Here is a 26,851-nt window from a genome sequence, read left to right as displayed (position 1 = left end):
TCAGTAGGCTCAGAGAGCTGATGTACATGAATAACTGACAAAATCATCTCTTCAGTGAATCATATTAGGGGCTGGTGGTCTGTGCCAACCTTAGAAACCTAATATATAATCTAATCCACTTATCTATAAATGTTAATGCTTCTCACAGTTACATTCAGCTACTTATTTACTGTAAGTGTGTGAAATTTTATATGCACAGATTTCATGTCTCATTTCCTAGGCATGCATAGTCTCAAAGCATATCACGGATGGGTTTACTAACACGATAACCTGAAGTGAATTGAAACTCTGCAAGTAATAAAATTTAGAGAAACAGTTTAGCTAATGAAGAACATAGCCTGGCAATCTTCCATGCATAAACACACACCAAAACCAGGTCATGCCAAGATTCTTAGCTTGCAACTTTTTAGAAAGTCCTTGTATGGTTTATATTAGATCCTTTAAGTTCATTTAATTTTTCCCCTTTTTGCAGTTTAATCCATAGCTAGTTGAACTTACTGCCTCTTTTTAATGTAAGTATTAATAATGTAATAGACATAAGTCCAAGTAAAAGTAATAGTATTAGTGTGTTCATATAATTTGGTTAAGACAGGCCTTACACTAAGAGGACTCATCCTGTGCCTTCTGTGCCAAACCTCTATGAATGGAATGAGATGCTGCAGTGTGACCTGTTAGAGTAATGTGTATGGCTATTCACATAATAAATGCTTTCTAAGACTCGTAAGAATTCACTTCACAGTCAGGTACTGAATTTGCACTCAAGCTCCCCTTAAGTCAAAGAATCTCTCTCAACAGATTTAATCGAATGATCGAGGCCTTAACATTTGTTTTCATATCTAAAGGTCTAATTTACCTCTCATATTCCCAAAGTCTTCTTTTCCAAGCCTCAAATGTGTACAAAGAAAATATCTGCAGTTGCTTCCTACAGACTGCAGCTTGCTTACTGTTCTCTTTTTCTAGTAAGAATATTGACTTAGTTTTTAGTTTTCAGATACTTAAGTAACTGACTAGGTCTAGTTTAGTACTTATGTAAGCATTCAAACCACATTCAGTGTATGAATTAAATGAATAAAATTCCACATAGCCACAAATGCTGAGTGCTGTTCTTTCTTTTGTATGGTTCAACACAAAGTCATGAGGGAGAGAAACACTCTTATCCCCAGCTATACAATGGCACTTAAGATGGAGAGATTTTGTCACTGGCCACATAGGAAGTCCATGATACACTAGGAAAAAGAGGCAGAAGACAGACAGGAATATCACGTTCAGACCATATTTAAAGCATATCAATACACGAGACATTATGCCATTATTGATACTGGATGAATAGACCATACACAAGATTTTCAGGAGCATGTGCTTCACAACACATCAGTCAGACTGGTCTTACTATTCATTAGCAGGCTTTGCTTGGTCTTAAAACTGAAGCCCTTAAATATTGCACAAATTCTGTTCAAACCATATGAAAACATTGCATTGTCAAGTCTTGTTTGTACCAGATCTTGAGGCCTTTTGAAAATGTTGATAGGGCATCATTTTACATTATGAAACTCGGTCAAACTTAAAAATTTAGCCTGATTATGTGTTTATAATGTTGCGTTCAAATGAGGTGTACTTCTGTGCTGTCTTTTCACTGAAGAGTAATGATTGCTGGACCATTAGGGGCAACTACCATACTGTCTTTACCCAAAAGAAATATGGGTCATACTTGAGAAAACAATCAATACTTGTCTTCTCAAATCAGGCCATATTGGACCATAGCTCAATAAGCTTGACCAACCAATTGATTTTGAAAAGAATAAGTGAAAAAGATGAGGGAATCTCTATTTAAAATTTTATACTCAGTTATATCCCATACGTAAAGAAATCAGGTGGTAGTGCAGCACTGTGCATACATATATGCATGTAAATCTGTCATACTTTTGTGTTGCACGCATATATGTGCAACAAATAGTTTAAAGTGACGACAGCCACAACAATTAAATCTCAGATCTATATGTGCTGTGTTTCTTCTACTGTGCATGTGGACACAATTATGTAAATATTTGTGCAACCTGATATCATGTGACATCAAATTCTGAAAGCTACTAAAGGTAATTATTATTTTTACTGCAAAATTACTTCTGCTGATTTGTAGGGTATGGCCTAGGCCCTTTGCTCTGTAGCAGCTGTAGTGTCAGATCCAATAAGGTATTAACTGAAACACCACTTCTATACTCCAGACTTTTGTACAGAGCCTACACTGAGAATTTCATCCAGTAATGATGTACAGTTACAGCTTGGGAATGAAGGGAAGATGGGAAAACAGTTTCCCTGCAAATTCAACAATTACAAATGAAATGCTAATCTACTCCACACATAGCAGTTAATACTGCTGTGTGTCATTTCACTAAGCAGTTTTACAAAAATATTTTAACAACCCATTCCCAAGCAACACAGCCACAAAGCAAGACATCTCTGCACACAAGAAGTGTGCTCTCATTCCTACACCAAACTGGCAGAATCTGTACCTATGCATGGTACAGATTGGGTGTGAACAGAAACTCTCACAGAAGATTATGATGCATTAAAATCACTTTGGTTGAAAATACAATACTTAAAAATACATAATTAAGAGTTTAATTACTTATACAAACTTTTTATATTTTTTCTTTGAAAAAGCTTAGTAGATTAGCAGTCTCTATTAGTTTGCCACATAGAATACTTCATGGGCAATCACACACAGTTGTAACGATGGTTTTGATGTAATTAAATAGAACCATTAAAACAGCTGAGGAGAAAAATATCTAAACTTTGCACAAACTTTATATTATTTATCTCTGCTTGACAAAGGACTTGTTAAGATTTTTTTTTCCATAAATTTGTTCTTCCTATGGAAGAGAGTTTTGAGGCTTTACAGTCTTTGTTAGCATTTTCAGAAGTTCTAAAAAAAATTTTCAATTGTGAAACGTTAGAACATGAAAGAGATAATATTAATGAATATCTTCCCTATGAAGAGGAATCATGCCTCTGAAAATTGCACCTGTGAGACAGAAAAGGGTATGAGAAGTTGCAAAGACTTCAGACTTTAAAAAAATGCATAAAATGAAATACAAACTTTAAGCTCAAGAAGCATAATTTAATACAAAGTCTCTATTTGTAAGGAGCCTGTTGAAAGATGTAGAGAGTCATCTGCTAGAATTCTGTCCCTAATTAAAAACATTTTGGTTGAATTTGCCAGGCGTTCATTCAATTTACCATTTTCAGATGGTGTTGAACTGTCATGTCAAGTCTTGTGTAGGAATTAGGAAGAGAAATCTTCAGCCTGCATTCCCCAGAAGAATAAAGCAGCTAATCACAAAGATTCCCTTGGAGCCTGGTAAAAATCTATGAATCCATATTAACTGTGGAATACCCTTAATAAAATACTACTTACTGTTTAAGCATAGGCTTTTTGGGGAACCTATTATGAGAATTTCAAGAGTCCCAATAGGTGAACATCATCATAGTGACTGCATACAAATGTACATTCTGATATAATAGTTGGTGCTATTGATAAGTCCATACTTTGTTATATTAAAATTCAGAGTACAGAATGGTTTTTCAGACACAGAACTACCAGAAAACGTAGAGAGAATAAGCTAAGCAGAGACAGGTCACATTTAACCGTAATACCTCAACTTCTTTGCAAAGTAAGGTACAACATTCAGACCACAGCAACAAATGTCTAATATCAAAGTTTAACTTTGTAATATATTACAAAGCACCTGAACTACTTAAATGAGAATAAATTAATAAATAGCACACACACAACAAACTTACAGAACAGTACTAGCAGAACTGCTAGCCAACTACGTCCTTGTCCCTTTCCTATAGTCACAATGCAGCCAGAGTGCACAAATCCCATGCAATCAAGAATACTTCACCTCAGTGTGCTCCTGATCATCATTAACAGCAATGTTTCCCTTATCCAGCCTTAGAAACACTGAAGCAGGCCTTTCTGTGTATACTCCAAGAAAGATTTTTCAACATACAGGCAACAGAAGCAAAAGGAGCTCCAGAAATGTTACATTTGCTCTAAACATTGTGTTTGCCTTCCACTAGTCTTGCCATGCCCAACTGTATTCAATCTAGGGAAATTCAAAGCTTAATCTTAGGAAAGTGATTTGTTTTGTGCAGGTACATGTCATAACATATCTTGAAGTCATCCCTATTTTCTAGGCTGGGAAGGAAAAAAAAAAGTCAAAGCATCGCTTCCTCCAAACCTATACCAGTGTCAAAACATCCATGATCAGAATTGACAATAAAATATTTTCCACCAAATCTGTAGGTGAAAAAATGCTTCAGTGTTTACCACCTGGTGGCTCAAACTGGTAAAAATACCCTTCTTAAACACGCAATATCGTCGTTTACATTTAACTAGCCTCTTCAGCAGCAGGCACAGAAACTTCTCTCAAAGTTCCTCCCCAAAGGAAAGCCGAAGACCATTACGCTTTCAGCAAGACTGATATCGAGCCAAAATCGTCCTGATCAATGGGGTAATCGAAAATGCCAGGACTGTGTCCAGCTTCCAAACCGCTCCGAACATCCTTAACGCACGCAGCAACCGCGAGCCCGAGCTGCATCTCTCTTCCACCCACATCTTCTAAAAGCCAGCAGCCACCCACTGAAAAGATGCTGGAGTCAAACCAAACAAACACGGAGCGTACAGCAAACGGAGAAGTACTTACATCCCTGAATTTGTTCCAGTACTTGTCTCTATCGTACTGCGAGACGGTGCTCAGCCATTTGTCGTTGTCCAGGAAATTGCCACGGCTGCTGCTACTCGTGATGACCTCGGGATGCCGGCTCTCCACTTGCAGGAAGCACCAGGCAGCGAGGACCAGCACCCCCGACATCTGCAAGGAGAGGATTCCTCGAGCGGGGAAGTTTGAGGGCACCCAAGTTCGGCCTTTTCGCCCCTCACGCCCCTCGCCAACTTCTGCCTGCGGAGCCACCAGCTCCGCTCAGACCCACCCTGCCCGCCCAGCCGTGCGGGGCGGGGAGCGACGGCAATAAAAACAAAAACAGCTCACCCACGGCCGGGCAGAGGCACCGGCCAGGGGAAAATAAAGCTTTACGACACCCCAGCAAAGCCTCCCGCGGGAGCAGCCAGCGCTGGCTCCGCGAAGTTTGGGTGCCAGGGCTGAGCCCAAGCCCCTACCTCCGGGCAGTGCCGCCAGCCGCGGCTCCGAGCAGGGCGGGCGCCGCTGCCTCCTCTCCTTTGCGCGGCTGCCGCGGCTCGGACAGCGGATCGGAGAGAGCCGGCGAGCCCCCGCTAGGCTCCGTCAGCGGCTCCGGGCGTGTGCGGCTGTGTGTGTGCGTGTGTGTGTGAGAGCGAGCGGTTGCGGGCTCTGCGTGAGCCAGGAGCCGAGGTCTGGCGACATCTTCTGGCGGCGGGACGCTGCTGAGGTAACGGGCAGGGCGAGGCGCCTCCCGTCACCGACCGTCACCGTCTCGCTGTCTGTAACAGCCTCTTGGGCCAGGATCACTCCCCAAACCTCTTCACGGATGGGGAAGGGATACAAAATGCCCTCCTGGCTCCCTCCCGGCAAAGCAGATGTGTCAGCAAGGAAGCAAGGTGGCTCCCTTTGCGGAGAGTGGGGAGCAGTCCCCATGAGTGAGCCGCAGGGACATTACACGGGGCCTGGAAATTCTGCTGATCAGCTTCGAGTCGTGAGGAGGCAGCTGGGGAGGGCATCCGTGGGGATGTTGGGATAGCACCATCACGGAGACTGACAGTGAAGTCTCACTCCTGATGCACCCCGATGTGTTCCAGAGCCATAAACCTGCCCTTTATAAACAAACAAAAGCCCTGCAAACACCAGCTGTAATAAGCCCTGGGTAGTACATGACTATTTAGAGGCAATGGTTTCAAAATATCTGGAAGTAATGACATTTCAAAGGCATGAAAGTCATCCCAGATTTCATAATTTGTTTTGGCAAAGAGCTTCCCCTCCCTTTATCAGCTCACCCCACTCTGTGAAGACGTTTTTGTCCCCACACAATGGGTAGTGAAGGTAGACCTTGCACTGCCCAAGCCATCGGTTATTGCTGTAATCCATCCCCAAAACCTGTGAGGAAGGCACTCTTCCCACTCTTAATTTGAACATTTCAAGGGGTAGGAAATAGGGAAGTTATTTAAGCTGTCTTGTAAATATTGCCTTTTCTCTCCCAGGAAGCTGAAAACAGAGTTAATTCCACTTTTTCAGTTGGATTAGAGGGTTCTTTAGGAACACAGGAGAGGGTCAAGGTTATTAATATTTTGCTGTTGCATCTGTGCACTGAACTCATACAGTGCACAGATCTCATACAGTTCTGTTCCTAGATCTGACTTTAAGTACAGTTCCTAAATACCACATAACCACAACAAAAGCCACTGGGATTGAAAATAAAAATAAAAATAAAATAAAAATGAGGGTTTATTAATTTTAACAGTAGAGAACAAGCATATACGCACATAAGTACTGCATCTTGCATTCTCCCCTTGATGCACATAGAATCTAATGAAAGCTACATGCCTGCAGGAGGGCAAAATATAACCCAATAAAAATAACAAATAGACGAAATCCAAAGCAAAGCCCTGCAGACATGGATGTAAATCCATATCTAAGCACCTTGCTCCACCTTCCTTTCTACATTGGACTATACCATTCTTCTCAAGGTTGTCCAGGGTTCCTCTCCAATGTCGTTCAGTTAGTTTCAGTGACAGATAAGGTTTATATAACTTCCTCCTGGTAGGGTGAACACAAGCTTTCTCATTTCTTATTTAGATTAACAGAGTACCGTAAAGTTATATTTATTTATTTATTTCTTCCTGTATGGTCTTTACTGTAAGGCTTTTAACAACAGAGAATTTGTCTTCTCTGCACAGACATTAAAGCTCTTGCACCATCTTAAATCTTATGGTTAAGAAATTTCCCCAGTGAGCTTTACGGCAATCTATTGCCATTCAGCCATATACAGTTCCATTTGACTCATGAAGTTAAGACATTGCTGCATTTGAGCTCTGCTAAAACAAATCACCCTATCTGATAAATACTTGAGGATTTTTATGTGCAAGGGACTATATCCATGCTTACCAGTTTTATGTAGATACACTCATTACTACTTTCTTGATCCCACTGAACATCAGATCAATTTAATCCTCCACTGACCCAGGCTAGTAGACAGCAGCAGAACACTGTTTCCCACCAAATTTGTACGAGTTCTACCTTTTATATATTTATATCAGCAGTTAGTTCACTCCTGTAAATCAGACTTGTTAGCACAGCAGGCCAAATTGAGTACACAGTTCAGTACAGTTGACTTCACTTAGTATGAAGCAGGTTAATATGCTTGCCAGTCAAAGACCCGAATGATAAATTACAGAAGCATTGTGTGCAAACTGAGTAATCGCATTCTTACTTGTAATAGTTGTCAGAAATGTGTCTTCATTTATTTAATTACTTCATAATCCCATATTCAAAACATGGCTAATCTTTCTTGATCCAGCAAAACACAGGCTTCCTCTTTAACCCTGATAGCAATCTCTATCATTCAGCAGCTGCAGCATTTCACCTCCAAGCTGTTTATCATCCATGACTAGAATTGAAACACCCCTGTCAGCTGTTTTTTATCATTGGACAGTGCTACAATTACCTCTAATTCTGATCCAAGAATATAATAGTAGAAATCTCTCTACGGTGGATACCAACTATTTGGTGTTTTGGATGTAAAAAGCTCCTTTCTTCCCAGTTAGAACTGCTGAGAAGTTAATTTTTACCGTGCTTGCACCTGTAAGAAGTGCCACAATATTGATTTTTGATATTATTTGCTGATTCACCCAAGCTGTGTAAAACATTTGATTAGAAGTTGCAGTTACAACCATGGCCAGCCAGATTCCGCATGCTGCAGTCTATTCAGGTTCTGTTCTGGAAGCAGAATCTTCTGGTGCAGAAAGCATTTCTCACACGGAGGAATCAAGGTCCAGATCTCATTTTGAGTTAGTTCCCCATGCAGAGGAATGATATAGTCATCTTAATAGGGCACTTTGGGACTTGCAGTTAATAGAGAAAGCCTTCAGCACCAGTCTTGCGGACAACATAAACAAAGCATGTTAACTTCCCCCTAGACCAAAGAGGATACCTGGAGAACCTAGATAGCCACTCCTTTCTACCCTAAAGCTACATTGAACTTGTCCCATATCAACCAGTAGCAACCGGTTGCATAGCCAGTAGGGTGAAGCCAGCAGGAATAGCATGGAAATGTTGTAATGTAAAGGATTCCTCTTCCCCCAGTTATACTTGCATGGCAGCAAAACTCACTTTTTCACCTTCTTTATTACTTCCATAGTTCTTAAGGCAGTGGCTGCAGCTGTTGTCGTAGAGCCTTGAAAATCTTCTGTGGACGTTTATTAATGGTTTTTCCTCTCCTCTTGTGAGGCACAATTCCACCGACTTCATTTTTAAAAAAAAATTTACTGAAGAAAGAAAATCTTTACAGTAACAAATGGTTAAATGGCATTTCTGTACTCTACTCTGTACCAGAGTCCTTTATTACTGGATTAGGAAAATTCTGGTCTTGTAATTTAACTGGATTTTAAAATATATCACTAAAAATGTACATTCAGTGGCACAGACCTTCATTTAACATCTCTTTGTATCTTCCATATACTGCTGTATCTTTTTAATAGACAGGGATTTTATTTCCTCCTCTGACTCTTAGGACTGCAGATTCAGCTTTGTTAGCTCTGCTGGGCAATTGTGCAGAAAAAACTATTTTAACCTGTGCAGTAAGTGATTGTTGGCTTATACAAAGTTACTGAGACATTTGTCCATTTTACAATAGACTGCAATTCCTCTTCTCTAAAAATACTGCAAATACAAGTACTGGTTTGACCTCTTTATTTGTCTCTGCTCCCAGCTTCTTCTCTATATAAATCAGCCATATCTTATTGCAACAGAGTCTGATTTTTTGCAGGAACTTAATAAATGCATGCAACAGGAATGCTGCATGTATATCATGTGGCAGGAAAATGGTTTTCCAGCAGATAAAGTGGCACTACCTACTTTGGAGATGTTGCAGTTCATGCAATTCCCCTTGCTCTTGTCCTTCTGAACCACATAACCCCAACATCGGTGATTTCAGTGTAAGAGAAAACATCCATTGACTGTAAAGATCTTACAACATGTTCTGCAATCTATTTGCTAGCCTGTATTAGTTGTAATATCCCAAAATAAAGTGAATTGAAATACTGGCAAGTCTTGGGAAAAAATAAAAGGTGATCACAGCTTATGGTAGACATGTAGGAGAAACAGAATGACTCAGGCAAAAGAATAACACCAATAATGAATAAATAAAATCACTTATCAGCTCTGGAAGTTGGAGGTGGATATCAGGACTGAGTTTTTCTCATCTTGCAAAGCTATCTTGCCTACAGGTGTCTAGAAGAGAAAAATACTTTTAAAATTGAAAAGACTTGCATTCACAAAAAATGTACAACTAAAGACAAGACTATGTTTAAACTGAAAGAGGAGACTGAGGCAGTTATTAACAATTTTTAAATTGTCTTCTCTTCTAACAATCCATGATTTACTCTGTCATCAGTAAAAAGAAACAAGTTATTCTGAATAATGCCTCTGAGCAACAGTCTATCCTAGCCACTGTGCCTTGTTTTCTGAAGGTTATTAACTCCACAAAGGGCCTACAAAAGAAGAGTTGCAATAAACATTGTGATTACTGTGCTCAGGACCTGCAGCACAGTTATTCTACATTAAAAAAAAAATAAAAAAAATAAAAAAAAACACTATGCTAACTTAAAAATCTAACAACAACAAAACCCTTTACCCACATATATCAGTCTATTCAAGTCATATCAGAACATTTACCAATTTAACGGCTATGAGTTTTTAATGATGTATGCAAAATGGGATGATAATCCCTGCATATTTCACAAATTGTTTCACTTTCTCATCTTTCTAATGGGTATGGTGATCATGACAAAGGCGATTTTATGTTATTTCACAGAGTATCTTGTAAACTGACAACCTTATTTTATAGCTGCTTTTATTACTACTGGAACTTTTACAAGGGATTCCATCACAAAAATTGGTTAACTTAAATATTGTCATGGAGAGGTCTCACCATTTAATGCCAGAGTTCACTCTGCCCATGCAGCTTTCATTTTCAGTCGGAAAAGGTCATTAGAATTAAATTTCTCCTCAGACCTCATACTCCGTTGGAATGTGAAGTTTTGTAGCTCTGTTCAGCCTGAAAACCATTTCTCCAAGATTTGCCATTGTCAAGCAACTGGAGAGAGTTACCTCAAACCCTCTCTATAATATATATGTACAGAAATAAATGTTTGGAGATTATGTGGAATATCACATAGGCTTGTTCAACGTTAAGCATGGTAAAATCCTCTTTTATATATCTGTGAGATGCCATGGTATCAAACAATAAAAACCAAAACCATTAACACAGATTTCAGAAATTAGATTTGCATGTAAAATGGAGCATCATTAATGGATGAAATACAAAAATTAAATTTGCATTCCTATAAAAGTTAGAGAAGTCTCATGTGTGCTTTTTCTTTCCCCACAGTATACTTTTCTAATTTTTAATTATCTCTATTTTGCCTATTTTTGCTACTTTTTTTTTCTTTTTCTCTCTACCACAGTCTTATGCAGATTTCATATTTTTGAGCTCTTTATGGTTCTTTATGATCATTTATTTCACACTTCCCTTTCTCTTTTCATTTACTTCACTCTTCCTATAATGCTTTTCTCTTGCTCATATAAACACACCCTGAACTCATATAAACGCATACTGGGATCCTTAAAAATGTAGCAGTTTTCCTGGAGAATACTGAGACAGTCTGAAAGCAGTGTTCCCTCATAGGCAAAGAGTCCCAAAATGTTTTGCACCTCCAGAGGCCAGGCCTGGCATCAGCCCAGTTACATATGGTTAACATCATATTTTAATTTGATATCTTGTGTGAAAACAACAAGAACTGGGGATTTATTGTACCAAACAATCTTCCAGCTCTTGCTAAACCCTCTTTTCATTAAAGAAAATAAAACAAAAGTATTGATGTATAAAGATGAGCCACAGAGGAGCTGTAATGGTTTGCATACTCATAAACCCTTCTCAGTCTTTGCGGCTTCAGTATTTTCCTATGGGGGATAATATTAAGAATGTGCTAGAATGCAATACTCTCAGATAATGTAGAGAAACAATTTTCTTTCTCTCTGCCACTATATTTTAGGCATGAAGCTTAAGCTCTCTAGGGAAGCTGATGATTCTCTTCTGCAATAACTTGAACCCTTATGGAAAACCAAATGCTATTTTACTCAGGCACCAAATCCCTTGAAGTTAGCATGCATAAGCTGAAGTGCTTTGGTAGAGAGGGAAGAGAGACAGTAGGTATGGCAATAGTTGAAAGAGAGGTAAAAGGTGCAAGATGAAGTTAGCATCGGTGCCTGCCAGTGCCTAGGATGGCTGCACAAAAACTGCAAAATGTGGACTGCATGTTCCTGGTGCAGGAGTAGGGTTCTGTGTACTTGATTCTCAGAATCATTTTCAGGCCTTAGGATACTGGAGGTGACACAGATTTGGCCATTGGCTCAAATCCACTACAGGCTGTGTATTGCTGTATCTAACCCAGTAAAGTGACTGCTCAGGAATGGCAGGGGCAGACTCTAGTCCAGCAAAACAGTCCTACTGCTATGAAGAATCATTTCAGTCACGTGGAGAATTGTGCTTTAAGTAGGTCCTTGCACCAGGGACAGTATCCTTCAAAGGACCACGTGCTGGTCAGAAAATGGACAAACATTTTAAAAGAAATCAGGACATGTTTCCCTACTTTTATTACTGAACTCTCTATGATTACAGGATTATAACAACAAAGAAAAATAACTCCCAAACCTAAAAATACTCTTAGGGGCATGAGTTGTAAGGGAGGAAAATGCCTTACCCATAGTGACACTCTCTTGAAATGTGGATGACGCAAAACTTCACCTTGTGTCAGCAAGCATGGAGCTGGCAAAAAGGGAGGCAGACAGACAACAGCTTTATCTCTCACAGTAACCACTTTTGAAGTGTTTGATGTGTTTTTAGTTAACTCCAGCCAAATTTGAAACTCTATTAAAGTAATCTGAGGAGATCTTCACTCTGCATGGAAATGAAAGACGAGTGCTAAGTTTTTAAATGCAGAGGACAAGAAGAGAAGAATTTGCCCATGATCTAATGCAGCCCAAGCACTATCAGTTCCAAGGTGTGTTGGTGGGACTGAATCTGCCAAGGGAGGAGGAGACCAAAACACAATTGGGAACAAAGCTCTGGCAGAGAAACTACAGGAGACCCAGAATTCACCCCAGACAAAACAATCAGAATCTGCCAAGTGAAATTCACACTACGGTGAAATTTTTGGAAGGAAAGCAGTACTTTGATTCCACAGAGAGCAGAAAAAATCTGCTGATATTTCAAGAAAGGATGCTTGGGGCCAGGAATATACACAGAACTAAATGTCAAAGTCCACACAGGAAGCAGTACATGAGGTGGCACACGGTACCATATGTTTGAGCCAAAATCTGGCCAATGTTTGGAAAGAAATGCACTAATGGCAAAGACCTACATAATTTCACATGCCCCAGCAGAGCATGTGCTGCATCAAAACCTATGACAGAATCATTAACAACTCAGAAAAATTCTTCAAAGGAACAGTGCGTTACACTGCAGGAGAAGATGAATGGGCTATCTGCCTGAGAGGAACGGAGATGTATTAATTTTAGGTTGGATTCTGGTGCACAAGCCAACAGGAAGCCAAGATAGTACTGTTAGCAAAAACAAAAACAAAACAGAATAAGCTAAGTAATGGTGGCTGGGGGCATTTTAGAGGAACTCACACATTCTCTTAGGAGGGTTAATCAAATCTGCAAGGACATCAATTTGAGAAGAACTACAGATTGCATTTGCTTCAAGGAAAAATGTTCCTTTTTGTTTGATTCCAGCTGTTAATGATGCCAAGTCACTGGAAAAACAAGAAATCCAAAACAAGTAAGGAAGATATGTGAATATCTTCCACGGAATGGAGGAAGTTTTCAGAGCACAGAAATAAACTGACAGTTCAGCCCTTAGGAAAGTTCCTCTCACCTTAAGGCATAGATTTAAAAAAAAAGTTCAGGATGAAAAGGAATAAGACACATTGGTCTATCCCAAGAGAACTATTCCCCTGAGATTAGAAAAAAACAAAACCTTTTCCTTACGAATAGACTCAAAGAAACTAGCCATATAAACTATAAATGTTTTTCAGCAAGAGACAGAAGTGCCTGAAACAATGCACCATTCTTCTTTGTGTATCATCAGGCTCTGAGAGAGGTCTGTACTGAGGGAAACAAAACCAAAGCAGTCAAGGTGATTTTTAGGGACTCTTTTTAGATTGATTAGATGGTTTCTAGAAATGTTCCTGCCTTTGATCCCTCATTCTCGTACACTCAACATCCCTTCCAAGAAAGATGTGCCTTCTTCCATCCTTCCTGTTTTTTTGTTTTGTTTTGTTTTTGTTTTTTTTTTGAGTTTTTGGAAAAGGTAACCTTTTTCTTTTTTCTTTCTTTCTTTTAATCTACTTAAAATTAAGTAGATTCCATGCACCATAAATAATAAAAGAAACAATGAGAGACGGTCATCAAGTGACAGCATAAATGTGTTCATCCAACAAACCAAAAAGAGCTATGATAATTTCTTGAATTAATTAACTATGAAAGGGTATTTGTGTTTAATATAACTTCTGAAACCTGAAAGTTATGATAGAGATAGAATTTGACATTCTGGGTATCAAAATATAATCTGGAGAACTCTGGTTTCAGGTAAGAGAGCAATATTACCAACTTAAATGCAGGTTAGCTCACATGAAAATCAGATGGTCTGTCTCATGTAACACAAGCTACCCACACCAACGTCTATGGGGCTGAGAAAATGAAAACAATACTGCTCTCTCTGGACCTGTCTCGGATCTTGCAAATATATCCTGAATCATATCAAACTGTAACCAATTTTGCAGTCTAGGACACTATGATAAAGTTCTTCATAGATTTGTTTCAGACACTTGTGCGTTCTTTCACTCTGGAGACCACTACAGAAGGAAAAAAAAAAAAAAAGCTGTAACTCAGATACAAAAGGAATTTTTCACTGTAGCAAAGGTTTAATATTTTTCATAAGTATTTTGGGATCCTAAAGTCAGCTCAAACTGAGTATAGACAAATTATTGCCATTGCCAGAGGGCCTGGCAAATAACCTGTTGAGAAGATTATTTTTCCTCATCTACAAGTAGAGGATTCTTGGTTTCATGCACACAGTCTAGAGCATTTGACAGAAGTGCAACAGAGCAAAGTGCAGAGCTTGATTATATACACGTTTTCCCAAATTCAGTTAACAAAAAGCACTACATGAGACCTCAGATGAAGTATAACATGCAAGTTTCAAAGCTACAGCTGAGATCCCCTGAAGAGAGACATTAATACTATTAGCAAAAGTCAGGTCTGCTTGTTTCTGGACCATATACTCTTTTTAAGGAGATTATTAAACTGATAAAAAGGAGACCACATTGAATGTAAGAGTACATTAGGAGACAGTCACCATCATATTGATGCCAGACAAAAAGGACTGCCTAGCCTCTGCTGTCATCTCCAAAGGACAATGGCTTGAAACAACTATATTGTACTCTGTTCCCCCCGTCAGTTTTCTTGAAAAATGCTACAATTAAGTAGACAATCCTATGTCTCAACTTATTTTTCTAGATATGCAAATACAGACATGCTCAATAGGCTGTTTAGGATGTGTGATTTTAAGCTATCAATTTTAAATGAGGCTTCAGAATCCTAATAAATATTTCTCATTACTGGTAGTTCAGAATGTTGTTGGGTTAAAGTGTCAAAAGAATAAAAACCCTGCTGAGATGGACTGGAGTTGTTTCCACACTTCACCATGAAATTAAAAAAATAGTTTTAGTGAAATGTACGTCATCATTTGCTGACATTTTATTCAACAGAAAACTGAAAACCTGTTGCCTGGATGTTCAAAAACTAAGCTGCGCTCATCATAAACATGAAACTAAAAACTCGCAACAAGAAGTTATAAAACCTGCAGTATGGTTTGTGTCCCAGATTTATCCCTCAGCTCTCACCTGAGACGTATCTGTCACTAAATCCCAGAAAGAAAGAAATGAGGACACCAAAATCTGACTCCGTCTGGTTTATGGTGATCATTTGGCTTGCCTGTATTAGGGATGAATGAAAACTGTTATGATAACTTCCACCCCAAAATAGAAAGAGTATATAATTAAGATCAGGTGATTGCATCCTGGTTTATGCCCAATAAATATACACTGAAAAACTGATGGGGATAAAAATGCTATTTAAGATAGGAAAGCACTGAGTTATATATATATATGTACATGTGTGTGTGTTTGTGTGTGTGCGTGCATATTTTCCCCCTCAACTAGGTGGAAAAAAAATACAGTCCCTTCCTTCTTTAAATAAAAATACAAACCACACTTTCAAATGGTAGGATATTTGCAACAGATGCATTGCCATTACAGCATTGGACTGTGTGTTATCACAGAAAAATCATAACTTGCAGCCTTCATAAATAAAGATAAGGAGTGAAATGGGATGAAATATAAGGAATAAGCAAAATGTCTGGTGAGATAAAGATGTTGAGGCTCAGATGGCTTTCAAAAATCAAATTCAGTTTTATGCTGGGCCTAAACGTCTCCCCATTGAACATTTAAAGTTTATGCTCATGGTTTTTATTTCAATTTGCACTTTTATTAAATAAAGATTACATATTTAATTTTTCTCACAGACGCTGTATAAGAGTTTCAGAGAAGTTCATGGTAATGTGCTGAAAAAATGTTTTAGAAATTTATATTGAGTTAAACAGTATGAGTATTTTAGCAGTTTTGCATTCATTGGCCTGAATGTGTCTATTTTAAAAGTTTTACAGTGATGAAGAAAAATAGAAAAAATATCCTAGAGACAACAATGTGCATTATTTATTTCTAACAACAAAAACAACAAAAAGGTTCTTGGGAAAATTATACATAGCTTATATTCTCCAATTATTTAAATATCTTGTACACTTCCTAAATGCAAAGTACAGGTTCTTAGAACAGCCTTTGTTCAAAGTTGTTTACATAAGTCATAGATATTAAAACATGGACACTAGATTCTTCAACGGAAACAAATAGAGCATAACATAAAACAATTCACAAACAATGTCAACAAGTTAATACTTTCTCTGCAGTCTGTCAAGAATTGTGTGTTAAAATTATATTTCCGTTTTTGTTTAGAAAACTGTTTTATAAAATGAAGTATAAGATAATTAAAATGAATCAAGTTCTTTAGGGCCCAATTTTTAGAGTTTTTAGTCATGTAATCATTCCACAGAAGTGAAGAAAGGCTTGAGGGTGGTAGCATACATAATTATCCCAACACCTAGGCCTTCAGAAATTATAGGAAAATTACTTCCCACATTCTCTCTTGAACTGGAGTATCAGGGGCTAGGGAAGGAAAGAGACAGGAAGGACTCTGGCTTAATAAATATAAGATGAATATAAATAAGTGTTGTCTAGCACTAAGATCTAATAGACTGTGCAGTGAACTCCCAAAGGAGACATTGCTTGAGACTCTTAAGAACAGGATGATTAAGGCGTTGGTGAATATACCCAGGAGAGCTATCCTGCAGTGGCAGGGAAATGGGTTAGAAGACAAAACAGGTAATTTCTAGCAACTTCAAGGTGTGGAATTCCATCCTCAGCAGCCATTCAGAAAACTCCAGAGAGGCAAGGTTATTTCCTATGTACATAAAATAATCACGTATGGGAAGCAGAAACTCCTGTATTCAACATATAAATGCACACAGATGTGTGATCTTAATACAGAATATAAATAAACAGTGACAGAGATGCTTAAAATATATACACAGTAGCTGACAAGGTATTGCCCTCAATGTATCTGAATGCAAAATAGGATATGGCTGCTCTGTATTGTGTTGCTTTTTTTTTTTTTTTTTTTCCTGCATCCTTCAAGGGTTGAACAATTTTTGTAATTTATTTACTTTTAGCATTAAATGATGCCAAGGTTGAATTTACATCTGATCCTTAATCCAAATGGACTTTTGTAACAATTAAAATCTGTGTTTAAAATAAAAACTTTCAATATTGTGACATTCAAAAGGCAACGAAAGGTTTTCACTGATTATAAGTAGAGAGGAAATAATGTATTATTCAAGCTCCAGAGCTTGTTTAATGCAAGATCAATTTTGTTAAGTGTTGCTTAGCAATGGATTATGAGTGCAGATCCTGAATATTAATGCAGGATGGGTATGGCAGCAATTCCTGTGAAAGTACACTTTAAAAAGGAAAGGATTTTCCTGGGGAACCACAGACAACTGAATACCTGCAGAGTTCCATAAACAGAGACCTCACATCTTCTGGACATCTTGCATCATTTATTGAATATCAAGCCATGTAGCAGGAACTTTTAGATCATCTTTGCTGTTTGCCAGGTGTGTTCCCAAAATGCTGACAAGTCCCTGAGGCAGGCAGCAAAATTTTACAGTGGGACAGTGTCACATCAAAGCAACAGGATCAAATTTTGGTCTCACATTAGGAAGATGTGAGAGTTTCATAATACTTTATATCCACAAACCAACATATCAAGATGTTTATGTTCATTGTTTATTTAAGATTTTATGTCCTCGTAGACAGTGGTGATGTACTTCTCCCTCATAATTAGATCAAAGACCTTACTTCTTGGCATTTGGGCATTTGTATTGTTATAAAAGAAAGAACCCATCATAGAAGAGCCTACAAGTGGGAGAGGCTATGCTCTGAGAATGATGGACTACTGGAGAGAAATAAAGGTCCACAGAGCCATGGAAGATTTGCACCTGAAATAAAAGTGCAGGGTGGAATTGCTGTGGTTGAGATTCCTTTCACAAACTGGATCTGCTGTCGTGCATTTGAAAACAGTCTGCTCTGACAACAGTTTAAAAAAGCACTAACAATGCTGCTTTGTTCTAAATATAGACATCTCTATATTGATGGTTGCAGTACAGTTTGTAACGTAGATTGCAACTTTAGCTGCAGCTTTGGCAAACTGTAAAGATGGCAGAATATCATTTTGACCCTTCAAATGAGATATATTCTCTGCTGTTATAATAATTGGCTACTTGAATTTCTTTTTTTTTTCTTCTTTTTTTTTTTTCTCCATATGAAACAGAAACAACAAATATTTTTATATTATACTATTGTTAAAATCTCCTCCCTATTTTTTCTAAGCCCTGAGTTGTTTAACTAACATTTCTTTTGTCAGTTCACATACTTGATCATATAGGAGGAAGCACATTAAGACCATTGTTCTGCAAGCTATCAGATGTGTCATAATTTTCCTAGCATCTGTCTACATGACTCTTTTGGGATTTTGATCCTATTTTTCTAACTCTATCTCTGCTAATGACATGAATTTATAAGAATGTACTTTTTTGACTCTGATTATTGTCCGTTTTTCATAACCAGGTTTTGCCTAATAAAATAATAGCTTTTCAAGTATTTCTTCCTAATTCTCTACTTTCCATGCAACTTAGGGCACTCTACTCATGTGTTTCTCTCCCCTCAGACTGTTTTATTTTCTACATCTCATTTTCTTCAAATGTATTTTTAAATGAAGTACTGATTTGCTTTCCTGTATCTGGGGAACTGAGAAGAAAAATATATGTATATGTAGATGTGAGATTGTTGATCCTTATACTACTTTCAAGTAATAATTAGGCTGTAAACTTTTCAGGACAAGGGCAGCCTCACAGTCTACATCTGCTAGAGCAATGGGATCCGGTAGCTGAATGCTATCTTCAGCCATAACATTAAAAATAACTACTAGCATTTATATTATAACATCAACCAGGGATTTCACAGTTCATACATAAAATATGAGATGCTTCTTGCCAGAGCCTTAATAGCAAGAGTTAGTTCAGCGAAGTGCTTAAACATGGATATGACCTTGTGAGTAAACCTAGGGGGAACTTAGAAAATTCTTTGGGTTTCCATTAAAGCTCTTTCTCCTTAACTTGGCAAGGTGTTTAAGAATCCAAGAAAAGAAACATGGCTGTAAAACAAATTCAGGAGACATGGCCATCTTTGAAGTAACTCTGTTCCTCATCAGGAAGGAGAATAACTTGCCTTTAGATTCTAGAAAGTTTTTACTAAGGTTAAATATCAGGCAAGCATGATACAGTATCTTAACCCAACCATTAGTGATTTGCTTCTTCCAAATTCTGCTGCTGAGCTAAAATGTTAAGTAATTCACACTCAGAAATTCAATACAGAGTTGGTCACACAGCTTCAGAGAAACCTGATTACCTGAGATCAAGATAGGCTGACTACTCAAGTCTCAGATAAAGAGCAAAAATCTGCCAGGCTGTTTTTTTCTTGTATTTTCTTGATTGGTAAGCTCTAAATAGCATTTACACTCTCTTCCACTCTCACACACTTACATATGGGGCTTTTCTTGTTTTGTTTCCAGAAAGGTGCTTTCATTCCCTGCTAGACATTTATCTTCCATTACACTTCTCGCTTAGTTTTATTTTCCTTATGTCTCATACCGTAGGAAAGAATTTGAATACTGTGTCAGCCTGTAATACCTGGATGACAATTTTGCTAAGGAACTGGCTATCATGAGTATGTTCAGGGCCCTCTGCTGAACGAGTTAGACATTCTCAGCTGCATCCAAGTCTTGCAAAGACTTGAATTATTTTTTATGAAAAGTTTTCCTGGCTTAGAAAACATTGTCCACATAACCACCGTTGTCTGCAATAACAAACAGAAGCCCAAGTTTCATGCTTCTGAGTTCCCTCTACTACATGTAAGGAAAAGTTTTCATAATGCAAAGTGTCTCATGACTTTCTTCACCATAGCATCACTGCATTTGCTGCACACTGCATAGCGTCACATGCACTTGCTGCACACAGCTGTACATTCTTCCAGCAACCAGCAGACACCTTCCATATCCATCCAGCTACACACGCACTCCCCGCATAGACACTCATTGAGTGACAAATCTTTTCTGTGAAATGACCACCTACCTAAAACACAGTTCCTGTCTTCAAAATTCAGGTCTGCTCTACAATTAACATTTGCCACCTCCTGTCTTCAGTCCCAGCAATAATTGCTGTGATGTAGCTATGTACGATAAATTTAATAACCCTGGGTCAAACCAGATGCTGAATGTGATTATGAGCATGGCTCTGCATTTACAAAAAGAAGTCGGGCAGGCCTAGTTCTGGAATTCGTATTTACAGTGTACAATACTTATTCATGAAAGCAGCCTCCCTAAAGTCACTATCTGTATTCTTTTAGTGAATATTGCTAAGTGAACACAGAAATGAAAAGCAGTTTTTAAAATTATGTAATTTTTCTCCAAGAAGAAAAAAAGTTTCCTTAAAGGTATACAAGTAGCTGAGACAGATAATGAAAAAAATAAATAAATACAAGTCAGTCTCTGAAACTCCTAAATGCTACGACCTTTAATTATATGTGTCAAAGTAAGACTGTATCATACTGAACTTGCATATAATCAGACTAGATTGCAGAATCTAGTCCATTATTCTAATATCCACAACAATTATGTATAGAACTTCATCCCAGTATATAGGATGCATATATTTCATTGTCATTGCAGTCATTGGCCAGAGAGAAGGGGAACACAGCTTTCACTTCGTTAGAGAGATACCAGTATTCCCTCATCACACTCCAGTGTTTTGATCACATTTCTGTTGTTACTGTAACCTGGCATCTATAAACAAATTTAGGAACTGTCTTAACACATTGGCAGTTCAACTATTTCTATTTGTGTGGGAGGCAAATAAAATTCTTTTTCCTTTCATACATTTTTCTAAGTACCGTGTTTGAAGAAAATAAATAAATTACATTTGTATATATTTATTTTTTTACCAGGGCTGTGAGCTTTTTGTAGTTGTCATCTCTAACCCTAAAAACTAGAAGTTTACCTAACGAATTATAGTGTCACCTATGTGGCTGTACAAAATGTCCATCCATTAGCATGTAAGGTCTGTGTTTAACATCTTTCTGTTATATTTGTCCCTTTTTGTCTTCTCAGATGGAGAATCACACACGTTTTCTGTTAGTCAATTGTTTTTAACTTTCTGTAGTTCACACCCTTCTATGTGTCAGCACACACTCGTACACCTCAGAAGTAGTAACTGAAACATTCTATTTTGCATAGAAATTGAGAAAGCTTTTGACACTTTTTCTGGAGAAGTTAGTTCCAAATCTCTGACTGACTACTGAGAAAAAGTGTCTAATTAGCACATAAATCACATAAAATATAGTGGTGCACTTGTCTTATGTCAGAACAGGCATTTAGAGCCAACCTTTTATTCAATCATGTCCAAATCCACAGTGGTCCTTTAACATTAAGGAAAAGATATTAAGTAATCTTTTATCAAGCCATCATGTCTTCATCAAGGCTTGAAGAGAAGGCACCAAGCTAAATCCCTATGACACTGGATAGTGGAAAGGCTTCAGCTAAATCAGATCCACTGCTGTGTGAATACAGATTTGGTAGCTTACAGCTATATCTTGCAGTAATGAAGGCTAATTCAGGAAGGAACCATCCTGTACCACAAGAACGCTTTTTCTATTAAAGGATGAGCTTTAGAAGAGTCTCATTACCTCTGTGCTGCTGAAGCAATAGGTGCTAACAACAAGGCTGGATGCTTTCAGTGAGGAAAGAAAGAAAAAAAAAAAAGAAAAAGAAGAAAAAAGCCTCCTTTCTTGAAATGAACAAGCCATCGGTTATACTATTACTCTAGGCTGGATCATCAGCTAGTATAAGACACCAGACATAATTAAAATCAACAGTGGTATGCTGATTTACATCTGCTAAGGATCTAATCCTCTGCTTCAAGCATCCAAATCCCAGGTGGAACTAGGAGGTAATTTAGATAAGAACCACCAACTTCACTAAGAGCTGACATAACTGATTTCTGAGGAAAGATATGCAGAGCTTTCCTAAAGGATGTCTCACAGCATATCAGGGCACAGGGTGATAGGAAGGCTCTACTGCTTATAAGGATTTGTTTCCTTAGAAAGGAAGAGTACCAAGAGGGGAAAAAAAAAATGGATGAAACTTATTGATAGGCAAAAATTCAGAAGGGTAAAATTAAAAGGAAAAGGACTAAATATTTTCAGTAGCTACAGTAATTTAACATAGAATAGTTTTGCTAAGAACTATGTTAAAGATATGTGGCTATGACACCATGAAACTAGATGCAGGTACATTAAACTTTAATGGCTTTTTTCTGCCTTCTTTTTATCATATGGGAGCTCCATATGATGTTATTTTACTTACGTTGTATTCTTATCCAAACCACTAACATTACATGTTAATAAGCTTGAAAAGGCACTTATCTGGTTTTGCTTGGATTGTTTTTGAGGCAAAGCCTGTTATTAAGCTATGAGGCCCCAGAGGGGACATAGACACAAGTATTGCCTAATGCTCATAAATCTCTTTTGGTATGAGCTGCTTCCTTGCCATTGCTAAAAAAAAAGCAAATTCCTGAAAGGTGAGCAGGGCATATTATTGTACAAAATTAAAGGGTGTAAGCCCACTGACAAGATTCTTTCAGCAGACATCCAAAATGCTGTATTTGTTAGAAACATGAGCAAAAACATAATGATTTGTTTTCTGCTGGATGCTGCAGGTGCTGAGGAAATGGAAGGAAAAGTCCAACATCTGTTTGTGCTCTTCCAACAGCACTGTACCTTTCAGAGACAGAAAAGAGAATGTGTGAAATCTCACCTCCAGTCCTCGATTCCCTGTTGCTGCTTCTCCTCAGAAAGACATCTGGATTAGAGTGATAAAGAATACAATATAAAGTCCCAGAAGAATTGTAAATAAGCAAGTGAAATGGCAATATCTGAAAGGCTCTGGCAATTTCATTTTAATGATGGCAAGCATGGAGTTAAACAAATAATAATAATAATAATAATTATAAAGAGAGCTGGACAAAAGTCAGAAGGGAAAATATTATATTGACATTTAGCTGAAAGTGGTGAGGTGAAAGCAAGACAAGCACCTGGCTATATAAATACAGTAGTTACTTGAAATAGAATGCCTGAATGTTTTATTAAAATTGGACTTTTAATGTAAAAGCAGGGTCTTATTTAATACATATTCCTCCTAAAGACTTAAAGCGTCCTCTGTCCACATAGGCTGCATTCCAAGGTTATCAGAAGAACTGTTGCTATGGGCTGAACTCAATTTAGCACATGCTTTTTGTATGGTGAGTGGATGTGAAGGGGATTCAGCAACACAAATCTGTCTGTGTTCTGAATGTAAAATGAACTTTTGTTAAAGATCTTGCAAATCTCAACTACAGCTGCACAATACTGATACAGCCAGGCAGGAGAGGATGGCCTATTTGTGTCTATTTGAACTTTGTATTCATCTTTTAATAACAAGGAATGATACCTACAGCGATACACCAAAAAGGAAGACATAAGGAACCAAATCCCTATATATTTAATTATCTTAATATTGTGTTTAACATAAAATTTACCAGTGTAATGCCTTTTAACATAAGAAAATACTGTGTGTCCAGGAGATTTTTAGGAACGATTATGATCAAGAAAACTTCAAACTGCAGACAGGAGGTTAGAAAAGCCATGCATTATAACAAAAATGCATTGTTAGGGTCCACAGAAATATGTAATTTCTCTGTTAAGGGAAAAAAAAAAAAAAAAGATCCCATCATCATCTGAAAACGTGGCTTAACACAGGAAAAAAACATGAATAAGACAATTTGCAAAAAGGCCTATCATTTGCCTGCCCCAGGTATTTGTGCCCTCAGTATTTGCACTTTTCTCTGACAGGAGATAAGACTGTTCTCCTGGCCCTGTTCATGGAGATTGTTCAAGAACCAGTTTTCTAAAGGGGATGATTACAGAAATCAGAGAATCATCATAATATAACAACTTCTAATGATATTCTTGCTCCAGTTCAAATCTCTCCCCCACAGGGAATTTCTGAGACCCATCATAAGTGGCATTCAAATTTCAACCAAGTAAGACTTCACTATAGAAGAGACAGAGCAAGATATTTTATATGGGACCAATGCAAAAGACACGCCCTACCAATCAGTCCAGGATTTAAAATATGTTCTTATATTTATACATTCTGTGATTAAGAAAACAAAGACGTGTTTGATATTGCCTAGAAATATATATTTATATTTTTTAAGTAGAAATTGAATTCTAAACATATTCTTTTCAACCATTCACATTTAAGGTTTATATTTCCTGGCATTTTTATGACTGTTTGCCCACCTGCTCCCCTTCCCTCTGCCCCTCTCTTCCCCCAGGAACTCTCAGAACATATACCATGTTTTTCTTTTGACAGAAAGTGAGAAGGGAAAGATGGACATGGTTGACCTAATAAGGCAACAAAAGACAGTATGACAGCTTTTAGCTCATCCCACTGTTGTGGTTATTAGTTACTTAGTTCAGTAGGGTCTGGAGCTTATTGACATTACTGTCTCCTGTTCACTTCAGGCACACATTCTAATCAACTCTTGTTACGGTCACATAAGTGGCTGGAGGCAGTTCCCCTGAAAATTCATTGTTTTTAGATCCATTTCTATATAATCAGAGCTCCTGCGTCAGCACTCACAAGAAGATTGTTTCAGCAGCTAAGTTGTTATGAAGCGGGGATATTGCTTCCTAATCAAATCTCACAAATTCAGAATTACCCCAGTGGCCAAGAGTGCCTGGGTAGAAAACCAAGAGTAGCACAGGGCTTGCTTAGCTTGTGTCTTCATCCCCAGCGCTGATCTTTTCTTGAACCTGGTTCTTAATCTGGGACTATCAGGTTATTTTCTCCAGCCTTTGCCTTGAATTGCACACAACATTTATGAGATGTCCCATATGGAATGAGCCCAGAAGAGTACAACGTAACACACTATCTGGAGTCAACAAGGTTCAATGCTACAGTCTACAAGCTAAGACTTGTATATGCTACATGAAACTACAGCAAGAGCCAGCTCTTTTCCTTCTCTGGAGCACAGTGAAGAGATTCTTTCCCTTGTAGGATTTCTAGCTTGATCTTTACAGAGTTTTCCCATGCCAAGTCATATAAAACACAATAAAGATTTGCTGCAGAGTTTGTGGCAAATTGTGCACATAAGTCACCCATCAGGTTGTAAGTATTTTTGTTAGTAATGTGGAGAATAACATGTAATTACAAGGTAGTCACATTCGTGATCATTAAAATAGAGTTCTATGTAATAGACGTGTTATGTTGTGATAATTTGTCACACTTTTGAGCATGCATCCATCTCTGAGTAAGCATGCCTGAAGATATTTTCTGTAAGACAGGTACATCGCAGCATTTAGAACAATAAAAAGGCTCTTAAATTCAGTACTTGTGCCTTTTTATGCATGAAATTGTACTGAGCTTCTTTTCCTTATATACATATAAGAAAGAGAGAGAGCACATTCACTAGAATGTTAAGTACTGCATTCACTAAAGTTAACTTAAGGAAATCAAAACTAGACAGCACTGGGGAAAAAAAATAATTTCAAATTCCGAGAATTTAAAATCAAAAGCAGATCCCTGTATTAGGATTCTGCTGGAAGAATTCAATGTGTGAGAACAGAACAAAGAAGCTCCTGCCTGAGAAAACAAGTGGCACAAAAGAAAAGGAGTATTTCATAAAATAATACTGTCACCCAGAAGCAGACTGTTACTAGAATCAAAAGAGTTCACTGCATATATTAAGGCACAGTCTAGATACTAACACACAAATGTCCACATTAAGCAGAAAGTAAAGGGCATGAGATAATGAAGTGAAGGTGGGCAGGTGAATCCCTAAGAAGCAGGAAAGAAACAGCAATCAACTGCAGCAAAAGCGCAACAGCGGAGTGAGGGGTGGGTGGAAGACTGGCCTTTACCCTGAATCCCAACAAAAGAGAGAGAACATAAATGAGAGGAAATAAACCTTCCAGGTGTCCTGCAGGGATGTCATTGATTCAAAGCATCATTTGGTTTTCACATAACTCAGCTCACAAGCAAGCAAGATGGCTTAAATGAAAACGTAGTGTGGCTACTAGGAAGGAGCATCAGGGAAAAAGTTGGTTTTTACATTCCCTCTGTATATATTTATTTCTGTCAGAAGGAACCCTAGTCATTTTCTTGGCATCTCAGGGTGACCTGAAAAGTTATTCTTCAAGCTGTTTTCCTTTCCTGTATCAGAACTCTTCCTCCATTCCATATTATTCAGGGTTTCTGTTGTGTTTAGAGATTGTCATTTGAAGAGTTTCTAAGCAGCACATGGATTGCCACACTGGGAGAGGTTACTTTCAACACCCTTGTGCACAGCTGTGAGACTCAGTGGATGCATTTATCCACTTTATATATGCCTCAGTACGGTGGCACAGCTGGCAGTATTTTCCTATTTAGGTGGCAGCAAAGGTGCTTTAAGATATGAGCCACAGCATCATGTTGTTAATTGCCCCACTGCCTGCTTGAAAAGTAGAAGTCTTTTTTGTCTTGACTTTGGAGCAAAGAAAGGAACTATAAAGTTTCAGTGGTGCAAGCAACCCAGTTGTTTCCTCAGAAATGTACAAATCTTGATCAGGAAAACAAACATTTCAAACAATGCACCCAGGTAATAAGCTCAGGCTATTTGGCAAGTTATAGCCATTCTTGGACAGTCAGAATCTTTCAAAAGCATGAGAAGTTTTGCTTTGTTAGGATTGCTGGTGTGCACATGTTGC

The 26,851-nt window shown here is 38.0% G+C and overlaps 1 protein-coding gene across 1 annotated transcript in view; it reads right to left on the bottom strand.

Annotated features, from left to right (window-relative positions):
- SPOCK1 (SPARC (osteonectin), cwcv and kazal like domains proteoglycan 1) overlaps positions 1 to 5,389 on the bottom strand; it is a 286,277-nt gene extending 280,888 nt beyond the window's left edge. Inside the window, exons 1-2 of the mRNA XM_068698036.1 lie at positions 5,183 to 5,389; positions 4,710 to 4,877 (exon numbers count right to left, since the gene is read on the bottom strand). Coding sequence (XP_068554137.1) covers positions 4,710 to 4,877 — 168 coding nt within the window. The 5' untranslated portion in view covers positions 5,183 to 5,389. The remainder of the gene's footprint in view (positions 1 to 4,709; positions 4,878 to 5,182) is intronic.
- Positions 5,390 to 26,851: the final 21,462 nt, after the last annotated feature.

The sequence above is a fragment of the Anas acuta genome, chromosome 14 (assembly GCF_963932015.1).
Source record: "Anas acuta chromosome 14, bAnaAcu1.1, whole genome shotgun sequence".
Classification (NCBI taxonomy): Eukaryota; Metazoa; Chordata; class Aves; order Anseriformes; family Anatidae; genus Anas; species Anas acuta.
Note: the sequence above shows the minus strand (reverse complement) of the source record. Positions and strands in the feature narration are given on the sequence as shown.